This window comes from Camelus dromedarius, chromosome 3 (genome assembly GCF_036321535.1).
Source record: "Camelus dromedarius isolate mCamDro1 chromosome 3, mCamDro1.pat, whole genome shotgun sequence".
Classification (NCBI taxonomy): Eukaryota; Metazoa; Chordata; class Mammalia; order Artiodactyla; family Camelidae; genus Camelus; species Camelus dromedarius.
Genome location: NC_087438.1, coordinates 50,999,033 through 51,011,157, shown reverse-complemented (window position 1 = coordinate 51,011,157; position 12,125 = coordinate 50,999,033). Strand labels below are relative to the sequence as shown.

Here is a 12,125-nt window from a genome sequence, read left to right as displayed (position 1 = left end):
CAAACAGTTGCACATCCTTCCATGACTCTCTTCCAGTCCACCTCTTCACCAGTGCCAGGACCTCTGTATCCTGGCCTGAGTGCTTGCTGAAGTGCTTGGGTTAATGTTGGCTCTTTCCCATCCAAGAGTTCTGGTGCTGAGGTAAGCAATGCAACTTTCCCAGAGTAAATGAGGTTAGTCTTTATTAGTTTCCTACGGCTTCTGTAATAAATTGCCCCAAACTTAGTGGCTAAACACAACACAAATTTATTATCTTACAGTTCTGCAGGTCAGAAGTCTGAAGTTGTTCTCAAAGTGTTGGCAAAGCTGTGCTCCATTCTAGAGGTTCTAGGAGAGAATCCATTTTCTGCCTTTTCCAACTTCCAGAGGCTGCCCACATTCTGTGGCTGTGGCCCCTTCCATCTTCAAGGCCAGCAAAGACCAGTCTTTCTCACAATGCACCACTCTGCCACCCTCGTCCACATTTAAAGCACCTGCTCCTTATCTTAAATTCAGTTAGGCAGCAACCTAACTCTACCTGCAATCTTAATTCTCCCCTGCTGGGTAATGTACCGAGTTTTCGGGGATTAGGATGTAGATACTTTGGGGTGTGGGGGGGGATGGCAGACATTTTCTGCCTATCACAGCATTATATTGCCTCGTCCATGTCTGGGGGTTGTGAGAAAGGCATGTGCTTGATGGGGAGACCCTCTTCCTCAGAAATCAACACTTTACTGGGGGTCCAAATCTTTCCTCCTTGTATCTTGGTCTTCTGCTCAATGCAGACAGTGCTCATAGACCTTCCTGAGAAAGATACCTGGAAGGTGAGGGTGCCTCTAGGGGGCAGTCAGAGGCCTCTGTAGTTCTGAGAACATTGGTAAATTTGTGGGCTGACTAGGATCGGAGTGACTAGGAAGGCTGGGTGGTGTATGTGAGGAGTTGGTTGAGCCTTTGAAGTCAGATGTGAATTAAAATCTAAGCTTTCAAAAAAAGAGTCCTCAAATGTTATGATTAGTCCACAAGTTGAAATATAAAATCTAAGCTTTCCAACCACCTATGTTAGGTGTTACCTTGGCAATCGCCTCAACCTCTCTGAAATCCAGTTTCTTCATCAATAAAATGGGGATAAGACATAACTTACAGAGTTGTTATACTAATTAAGATGTTATTTAGACAAATTCTAACATAGTTTAAACTCAGTAACTATGACTTCTTTCTTTTTCACCTACTTACCTGAACGGGAGCTCAAAACCAATCCAAAGGACTTCAGGAAGAGAAAGTTCTCTGGGATGATTCCTGAGAGCAGCTGCACAAAGTCATTTTCCTTCATAACAGAACTATTTTTCTATCAGAACATAAATTTCTTACCTGATTTGTCAAATAAGTTTATCTAGTCAAAACTCAGTATGACTTGTAACTACAAAGTAATCTGACCAATTTCACAAGTAAACATATCAAAACCTATCCGTCTAAAGCACTTTTTGCCTTCAAACTAGCCACCTTTGAAGACTATACAATCATTCCAAAAATGCTTCCATGCTTAAAACACTTCTGGAACTCCTCTTTTAGAGTAAGAGTATCTTTCAGAGTTTCTGGTACATTCTGTAAAACATCCTTAAGTTGGCAAATATTCATCTTTCCAGGAAAAGCTGATTTTTTTTTAAAAGAGCTGGCAGTTATTCAGAGCCCAGTCTGGTGAATATAACCAGATTAACATTTCTGGCTAATAGGGTGTAATTATAATAAAGCGATGTAATTGTGGGGGGGGGGGGGTTCATAAAGTGGCCTTGATAGTGTTGTATATTAAGGTTAAGTAAAGGTAGCATGGTCATAGGAGAGATTAAAGCCAATTTTAGTGGGTTTATGATGTGAATGAATTCAGATAGCACTGGGAGTCATTACATATTTAAACAGTATTAAATGTTTCTTTTTATGAAAATCTTAATTATGACATTCTCTGAAATCTGATTTCATAGTATTAAAATGAAGGCTTTAAGGAAAAGCATTAAATGCTAATGAAAGCTTTATTATTTCAGTATATATTCTCCTGGGCCTTTGGTCAAGGTAAGTAATGATCAGATGAATGAGCTGGCAACCTTCCTGGCCTCGGAAGTCTACTAGTAATTGGAAGCTAAGTAACACACTGTGACATGTTTAAATGTATTTAATAATATTCCACCAACTTCTCCCTCTCTTGCTTTCTGGGCAATGAAACACCACGGCATTTTAACACAGATGAGGAAAGCTAGCTTTTTGTTGGAAGAATTTCTGAAAGTTATCCTTACTCAGCAGACAGAAGACATTGTTTGCCGCCATCACATCAGCTTCCCTGAGTATGTCTGCTCCTCATCCTCCAGGGAAGTTTTGATTTAAATGTTCGCCATCCACTCCAATTCCAATGACCTGATAAATGTTGCTTTTGTGGGGGGGGGGGGGAGGTGAGGGTGTGAAGGGGGGGTACTTCAGTGCTCTATTCTTCAGACTTAGAACCACAAAATTCCAACATCTGAGCAGGCAGAGTTAATGTAATCATCAGGTAATTAGAGGAGATGCATAATTTAATGAGGGGCTGCAGTCTCAGTAAGGTTCTACCACTGTGTACATATCAAACCCTTCAAAAACATGAGTAAAATATTTTGAAGGCAGAGTTTGTAAGATTCCCCAAAAAGGTCTGGTTTACAGGCAGATCTGAAAACATTAAAAACCACCACCACAACAAACTGCTCCTTCGCCCTCCACCCCAAGAACTTTGGATTTTGAAAAAACTTTGAAATGAACAGAAACTACTTTGGACTAATACTCTTTTTGGAACTATCAAGACCTTCATGTGACCACTTGGGCTTTGCATGCTACCAAATACTATCTAGAAATAAACGTAAGGTCCAAGGCTGCAGCAAGTCTTGCCCAACCTGGGTGCTGCTGTCTCCCAGTGCCCAGAGCAGCGCCGGGCCTCTAGAAAGTGCCTCAAGGCTATCTGCTGAAGGAATGCACGCTGCTCAAGGATTCTCACAGAGAAGCTTCTGTAATCTAGTTCTTCTTCGAGTTCCGCCTGTAGCTCCTCCGCTCCCACAGGGTACTGAGGGCCAGGGTGGCCTGCCAGATCTCCCTAGCACTTTCTCCAATGGCTGCATTTCCAAAGTCATGCAGATTCTTTGAGGATGATCGCAAAGGGTCCCCCATAATACCTTCCACCCTTTCTCACAGTCTACTGTCTACCAGTCTCCTGCTCATTCTCCAATATTTATTAAGAATTCCAGCTCCTTATGCAGTCTTGTCCACGTATCATCACCTCAGGGAATGAAGATGACCTAGCCACTTACTCACCTCATCCGTCATCCTCCCTGACTTCAATAACCACCATCTCCACTCCGGGACTCTCCTCCTACAACCGCACACTTGGTACTGATAGCACAACGTAATTAATACAAACAATCACTGATATTGGAGGGCTTCTTATGCACTGGACACTGCTCAGTGCCAAAAAGGCCTTCTCTCATTTAAACTTCCCAACAACTCCATGAAGACACTTAGATAGAGGTTTAAATAAATTTTTACATGTCATTTAGTTCAGGAGTGATTTCCACCCAGGTCAGTCAGACTCTTCAACCAATGCTCTTAACCATCCCACTGGGATGAAAAGAATCAAGATTTAAACCCCAAATCTGCCACTCTGGCACACAGAGTTTCTGACCTTGAACAAAACAAAAACCTAAGTCTCAGTTTTCCAATTCATAGAATACTGGCAGAAATAAAGAATATATATCAAGTGCTTCCTTAGAACAGTGCCTGACACACCACAAATGTGTGTTCTATCCATCCTCCTAGCAAACGCTTCATGAACACCTCCTAAGCATCCAGTCCTGTGGTAGGTACTGAAGATACAGCAGTGAATAAGACGATCAGGGTCCCTGCCTTCACAGGTCTATCCAACCCCTGCTGGGTACTCAGTAATAAAATACTTGATGGAACAAGCCCTCAAGGAGGTCTGCTAGCCTCTACTCTGCCTCTCTTCAATCAGCCACACGTAGTCAGTGGATTACAAAATCAACTTAGCGGTTGGAATCGGTGATTTAGAAAACAAAAACAAAATTGCATTACCCAAACTAATGGCTAAATATTAGTATACAAAACCTGTTACACATGCACACACAGACACTCACCTACTGAGCTGTGATATACATTGTATTTCTTAACATAGATCATGGTCAAAATGGTTTGAAAGCCATTGCTTTATACTCTCCTGTAGCCTCAGTTCCTTCCATGTATCCTCTATCACATAAAACTCTATTCACATTCAAGCCGCTTGCAGATCCCCAGGACCACCTTGCTCCTCTATTTCTATGCCTGTAAGTGCACAGAGCTAGACACCAGGAATGCAGTTGTAAGAAAAACCAAAATTGTGCTTACATGGTATTTAAGAATCTAGACAGATAAATATTACACTAATCACACTACATAACTGCTATATAACTGTGATATATATATAAGTAGTCTAGATGAAACAAATATGGACTTTCAAGAACATGTACCAAAGGCCATTAGTGTAGGGAGAGAAGGGAGACTTCCCTGAAGAAGAATCAATCAGCAGAGATCTAAATAATGTCAGAGTTAAGTAGGGAAAAGGGTAGAGGAAGACCATTCCAGACAGAAGATAGGCAGGCCTCGGATGAGAGAGGACCTGGCACGTTTGAGGAACTGGAAAAAAGGCCAGCGTCCTGGAGCCCAGAGAAAGAGTGGGAAGGTAAAACAGGACAGAACTGCAAAATCTGGCAGTGGCAAGACCAGGTGGGGTCTTATGGGCTAGGATTTTGTTTTCTGTCCTCACAGTAATGGGAAGCCATGGGAGGATTTAAACAGGAGATGACGAAATAGGATTTGTAAAGACACTACGTCTGCAGTGTGGAGGATGGGCCGGAGGAAGGAATGACTTCAGGGGGACCAGTTGGAATGCTAGCAGAACAATCTAGATGCGTAGTGATAGTAAATTAATTTAACAGATTGGAAATTAGGATGAGGAGGAGATGGGGTGGTGGGAACGAAACAAGGACTGACTCCTAAGTTTGGGCTTGCATGCTGGACAGATGGTACTGCCAGCTGAGAGTGCACTGGAACAGACCAGGTTTGGAGAAGACTATGGGTTCAGTCTTGGATAAGCTGCATTTATGGTGACTTTGAGCTGGATATGTATCCAGCAAGCCATGGGAGTATAGTTGATAAATGAAATTGAGTATATGAGCATGAGGAAAAATACCTGGAGTTCAGCCCTGAAGGTCTCTCCACTTCCTGGCAGTGTATCCCTACTTATTATAAATGTGTAAGAATACACATAGTTAACTACACAATTTTACCTGCTTTAAAGTTCAAATATAGAAATAATAAACACTGTTCACTCCTTGAGTAATTAATATTAACAATTTTCTATGTACCTTTTTTTCAATGGGATTCTGCTATACATACTTTTCAACATTCTGTTTTTTAAAATCAGCAATGTAATAAGAATATTCTTCTCCATCAGGGTACAGACAGTTCTAGCTCACTCATCTGATAGCTAGAAAGCAGCACACAGGATGACTGCATCACATTTTAGCCAACCCCCAGCCCCCTGGGTTATCTGGCAGACAGCTAGCTGCCTGCCCATTCAATATCTACTGTCTCCTTTCAGCCCTGCTCACTGAACCCTGATTCCAACAGCAACATGTTCAGCCCCAGGTGATGGTTCATGATTGGGTTAAGCCAGCTGAGATCATCCTTTTCAACTTCCCTTGCAGCTATGGGCAGTCATGTTATCAGGTTCTGGCTAAGGCCCCTAAGGAGAAGTCTGTTGTGAGAGTTTCTCGATAAGCTTTTGCTTTCCTGATAAAAGAGAACTAACACAAATACGGCTCTCTTTCCCTTTTCTTTCTGTTCTGGACATGAATATGATGACTGGAGTTCCAAAAGTCACTTTGCAACTACAAGGCCATAAGCCAGCACTAAGAGTTGTAAAGCAGAAATGCAAAGACAAAGCCTTGGCCCTGATACACAGAGACACACACAAAGCACTGACTCATTTTAAAGAATCCAAGTATATTTCCACTTTAAAGCTTGAGAAAGTAAAATGAAATGTTTTAGATCAAAGATTCAAGGCAGAACTGTAAGTGATGCCCTACAAAAATAAGAAGCACACTTGGAACAACACAGTGGGGAAAGTACTTTCAACTGTTCCTGAGAATGTCTTTAGGTAAGGGGTCCAGAAACGCCTTTCTGGCTCCCTCCAAGCACATCCCTCTGTCCCACACCTCAACAAGCTGGCCTTTGTACACCATCTCTGACACCTCTTGCTTCCCCTTGTTAGATATTTATTTCTTTTGTCTGATATCTGAAAATGTGCCAAATTAAGAAATAATCTTTTACGTGAAAAGTTGGGAGGCGTTTGATTTGGGTGAGCTGTAAGTTTTTATAAGTCTACAACTAGAATAAGTGAAATATCAGACGTAAAAACTTTTGAAAGGCAAAAAAACCCCTCTTTTTGAGAAAAAGTGCTTCCTAACTAATTCTAGAAAATGTTTTGTGTTATTTTACTGTAATGGTGATGGTTTCTTCTGTTCTTAATTTTGTCAGCTTCTCATGTTCTGGCAAAAAATAAGATTAGATTTCTCAAAATTCAGGAACTTACAGCTCAGCTTAAAATAAACACTTAAAAGCTATTAAATTAATAAATTTATACTGTGTGAATAAACTGTAATTTAAAATATTAGACACAAAACAATTTTATGTATAACTCAAGTTGTACACAATCCACATTTATGCTTCTAAACAAATAGAAGCTCACATTTGTACTACTTTTACAGTTTACAAAGTGCTTTTATATACATTTTCTCATTTTCTGTTCAAGACAAACATGTGAGATTAATATTCTTATTTCCTAGGTAGAAATAGAACCAGACATTATTCAGTGCTTTAATCAGTATACAGTATAGCCCTGAGACTTTAGATCTGCAAAGGGTTTTAATAATGCAAATATCACATGTATTTCAATTTTTATCACCATTTTCAAGTTTCTATTTTCTTAACAAAAGAAAACAATGAAAAAGTTTTCCACAATCCAATTTTAAAAATGGGAAATATATACACAGTTGTATACTAACCCAGTGCATGAGAGCTACCAGAAGCAAGTTTACTGAGAATCCTATATTGTTACCTATATACATGGCACCAGTATCAGAACCACATTTAGACGAGTAATTTTTCTACTTCAGAGAAAATACTGCAGGACACTCCTACTGCCTCCAAGCCTAACGTACATATATATGTGTTAAGGTATGCAGGTTGCCAGGAAGGATATAGAAAAATACTTAACCTAAATTTGGAGTTATAGGACCTCTGATTATCCCATCTTAGGCCTCTAGTGGACTTGACAATTGTTTGGGCATATGTCTCATCTTTAATAATACATATTTTTCTTTTCACACCCCACTTTGTTCATTAAGTACCCTGTACCATTTAGACTAGAAATTCCAACAAGTAGCCTTTCTTTCTGAATTATCTTCCCTACGGTGTAATTTTTTCCAGAATTTTCCTTTCCCATTTCTAAATCTTAAAGATATTTCTTTATAGCAGATGAAGGAGATATAGTTTATATTCACTGCAAGAAAAGGCTCAGTTCCAGCATTGATTTCCCAGCAAAAAGCTGAGAGAAGAGCTAAACAGAGAGGAAAAGAACAGTGATGACTGGCAGGGCAGTGACATCTACATTTGGACAGCCGCAGTGCAGGGCTCCAAAGATCCACAGTTGTCCCTCTGTTACTGCACTGCCAATCTCAGCAGGAAAATTCTGGCTGGTCATGAGTTCCAAGCAGACCAGTATCCTTAAATCATAGGTTCAATGAATCACTCTTCTTGATGTTGTAATGTTTTTATTGTAAAATTTTATTATAATTTATTTGTAATTTTGTATAATGTTTTATTGCATTTGAAAATATTTTCAATAAGTATCTTTGAGTTTGAGGCCTAGGCTAGGTAATCCTTTTGCACTAGAAATCAGATTTCTCCAGCACAACTCCATTGCCAGCAATGGGATTTATCAAAACTACAAATGCCAGCACATTGAATATTTTAATACTGTACTCAATTGTTCATATCTAAATATTTCAGCTATGGAACAAACCAAAGGCGAATGCTTAATATATAGTACAAATCAATAGATTCTTCATAGAAGAAAACAATGAAAGACTAATTTTCTACAACATGTCACCTGTCCATTAGTTCTTCAATAATATTACCTAGGTTATTTCAAATATAGTAAAATTTACACACCACTACCCATGTTTTCTCAACATTTTCTATCTAAGTTCTCAAGGGCATAAACAAGAATGCACATAGGCAGAATCATTTTTATATCTTTTGATGTTTCTTTTGTTGTACATCTTAAAGTAACGAATATTAAGGAGACAAGGACAAATGTTCATTTAAGTCATGTCAGTGGTTACATGAATTTTGCTTATATGGCTAGTTGCTCATATAGGTCTTGCAAATGACAAAATAACAAAGTTTGATAAGCTCATCCATGCCCTGTGAACTTGAGTCCACTCACAGCATAACTGGATTCAGTCCCTATTTATTAGTTTTTAAAAATGTTTTTCAAAAGCTGCAAACCACACTTCATTACACAAGTCTGAATCATGAAAGGGTAAATTGTGACAGCTCCTTCATGCCACTGACTCTTGGTAGGAAAATTTCTGCAAAAAAACAAGAGTTTCTAAACTCTGTAAAAACACTTACTTGTTTCTATGACTGACCTTCACTCTACAGTCCCTTTGACCCAAGGCACGGTCCCTGGTGCATCTTTTTGAGATTTTGTTTCTGGGAAGTTTTCAGCAAATCTCTCTCGTGCTTTCTCCCAGTTCTTTTTGCTTTTGTTTTGGAGAAGGTGAACATCTTCAATTGAGGATGGTTTGCCTGTCCCCAGGCCTGCGTGTGACCGCCGAAGTTGAAGCTGGATCTATTACCAAAAGTTGAGCAGAGGACTTACTGTAGCATCTAAACACATTGAAATCTTCTGTATCCAAGTTGTACTTTAACTATAATTCTGTGATTTAGAAAAGACTGATGCATGAGAAAAAACTGCCAAATGCATCAAACACATACAGGAATACACACATGGCTGTACATGGGGCTTACATTCATTTTTCTACATTGTCTTTCTTGTCAGTAAATACAGCTGACTCTATGGAAATTAGAGTTCTCCTTAAACAGCAATCACCAAATTTCACTGAAATGCTGCAGAATCAGTCTGTCATCCACTCTAACCAGAAGTGAAGGCAAAGGATGTATGTATTTAAACCTACTGAATTAGCCTCACCTAAGTTAGTGAACAGGTAGGTTAAACATTAAGTATCATAAAGAGAGACTTTGATTGTTTATTTTCATAAAAGGAGGGGAAGACTTCTCATTATTTTGAGAACTATTATGAGCTACTTGTTACTGAGTGTCTAATGTAGGTCAGGCACCATCCTAGGGTCTTTATTTCCAGACATCCCTGAAAAAGTTCTCATTATCTCCATTTTTACATATGAAAACTGAAGCCCAAAAGTGCCCTAAGTCACACATCTAGTGCTAGTGCACATATTCTAACCTAACTACAAAACCCATGTTCTTCCCATTGTACCTCAATGAAATGAGAAAATTTACGTTAAATTCACATTGATGCATCCATTATTTCTTTAGGTATCAAGTAATTATCAAGAAAGTTCTTTAGTCTTATTACTTTGTAAGGTTTCTGTGAAAGAGAATCTGAACCTCTGATGTACCACGGGACGGCAGAATTAAAGCGCTGTGTGCTTTCCAGACATTATTCACTACTGCTTGTTACGTGTGATGAATCTTGAACCTAAAACAGATTCTCCAGCTAGTGCAGAATCTGCCTGTTTGTAAAGTAACACTGTGATAGTAGTCCCTGCATGTTTAGTACCAGGCATAGTAAAGAAGTCATTAAAAATAACTAAGAGACACAGATGAACCTCTAACTAAAACATTTACTATCTTAGTTTGTTGAAAGAAAAAACTCTACGAGGGTTCCTAAAAACATTAAAAAGAAAACAATGCATAAACATATATATATATATATACACACACATATATATATTTCATAACTGTGATTGCCACAAAGACAATAATCGCATCCTTTTGCTTGCAACAATACTCCTAGCACTTAAGGCAATGGCATATAGTGATTACACAGTAAATGTATGTGTTGTAAGAATAAAGAATGAAAGAAAACATAAGTCTTACCGGAGTTTTCATTCCTCCACCATCCTTCCCTAGGCCCTCTCCTTTTTTCCAACCCATCTTCTCCAACATCTTCCGACCTTTGTTGCTATCGGTAATTTCACTTTAAAGAAAATGAAGCTGACAGTTGATTTCTAAAAAAGCTATTTAAGTCACAATTATAATTAATTAGTGAATTAAAAATAATTTGTACAACTACTTAAGAAAACTACTTGACATTACCTAATAAAGTTGAAGATACACAAATTCTAGCCCTACATATACTGCTTAAGAGAAAAGCACATACATGGTGCACCAAAAAGACATGGACAGAAATGTTTATGCAGCAAATCTAATTTTAACCACAAATTAGAATCAATCCAGATGTCCATCAGTGGTAAAGTGGATAAACTGTGGCATATTCATACAAAAGAGTATTACACAGCAATGAAAACAAAACAGACCTAATAAAGTAATGCTGGACAAAAAGAATATCGACACAAAATAAATAGTAAATTACTCTACTTATTTAAAATTCAAAAATGAGTGAAATTAATCTGATGCTGTTGGAAGGAGGAGAGAGGAATAGTGATTAGGAAGAGACACTGGAAGGGTAGGTTTCTGGGGTCACTGATAATTTTCTATTTCTTGATCAAGACGTGTATTCTGCAATGTGTTAATCTTATGTCATTGATACTGATACTTTTATTTGTGGATGTAACATCAATAAAATAGTTAAAACAAAATGAAACTAAGCCCTTATTAACTATTTGCATTTTGTTTTATGATTTTATGGTCTGCTAATTTAAGGGTATTTTATGTTCTATCACATTGTCTTTTCAGTTCTACAGAATACATTTACAGAATACATTAAATCAGCTCTTCAATAACAATAAACCAAGCAATGTCAGACCAATGTGTTTCATTTTTATTTCTGCCTTCTAATTTAACTATAATGTAATCTTCATATTCTCCAGCAATTATTTAAAAAACACTAGTCATGTTGCTTAGTGTACCTAATTTTTAATACTATATTTCATCAAATCTGACTCCATAAATTGTAAGATGCACTGTCATTTTGTATATCAATGTTATTTTGCTAAAAGAAAAAAACTGAATCAAAGAAAAACAAGTAAGAAAAATAGTATTTCAGGGTCAAGAACAAAAGTTGTTGACTATTAAAATAATGATTAAAAATTATCAGTCCACACCAATGTCCTACTAGCCCAGCCTTCTAAATATCTAGTATATAAAAGTATGCTCACTCAATTGGATGACTAGAATGTTAGCCATGCACATATATGTGTCTAAGTTTGTATGTGTTAAATATGTACATATACATACTCACATATGTGATCAGTAATCTTCCAGGGAATATAAGAATTCTAATAATAGAGAAAAATGTAAATAGATGTAGAGTTTCCATCTTGTTCTGAACCATTCCTTTCAAGGCCATCTATCAGATTATACAGCCCTATAAATCAGATTAACCTATGAAAGTGATTATGGTACAAAGAATGTTTCAAGCAATTAAAATTTAATACTTACGAATGAATAGATGCAGGAGCATCATCTCTTTGGAAAGTTCCTTCACTTCCAATCTGCTCCCTACGTTTTCCAGCTCTATCTTTGTATTTTGGATTCTTCAATGCCTTTTCATCTTCATAGTCTGTATTCTTTATAAACACGAAATATTTGAGAAAACAAAACTGATAAATTAAAATATAATGTCCATATATTTGCCTTGCTTAGCAAATATGGTTCAATGTTGTCTCTATTAAGCAAGCTATTATATAAATTAAGACATTATGTAATTGAATATTTTTATTCTGTCCTCTTTAAAATGTTTATTTCAAGTTGTCATTTCAAGTTGTGTTACAACATAAATTGTATACAGAAGA

The 12,125-nt window shown here is 37.7% G+C and overlaps 1 protein-coding gene across 1 annotated transcript in view; it reads right to left on the bottom strand.

The window, feature by feature from the left end:
- Positions 1–6,661: 6,661 nt before the first annotated feature.
- Positions 6,662–12,125, bottom strand: part of AGGF1 (angiogenic factor with G-patch and FHA domains 1) — a 29,706-nt gene continuing 24,242 nt past the window's right edge. Inside the window, exons 13-15 of the mRNA XM_010975022.3 lie at positions 11,773–11,900; positions 10,249–10,348; positions 6,662–8,959 (exon numbers count right to left, since the gene is read on the bottom strand). Coding sequence (XP_010973324.1) covers positions 8,759–8,959; positions 10,249–10,348; positions 11,773–11,900 — 429 coding nt within the window. The 3' untranslated portion in view covers positions 6,662–8,758. The remainder of the gene's footprint in view (positions 8,960–10,248; positions 10,349–11,772; positions 11,901–12,125) is intronic.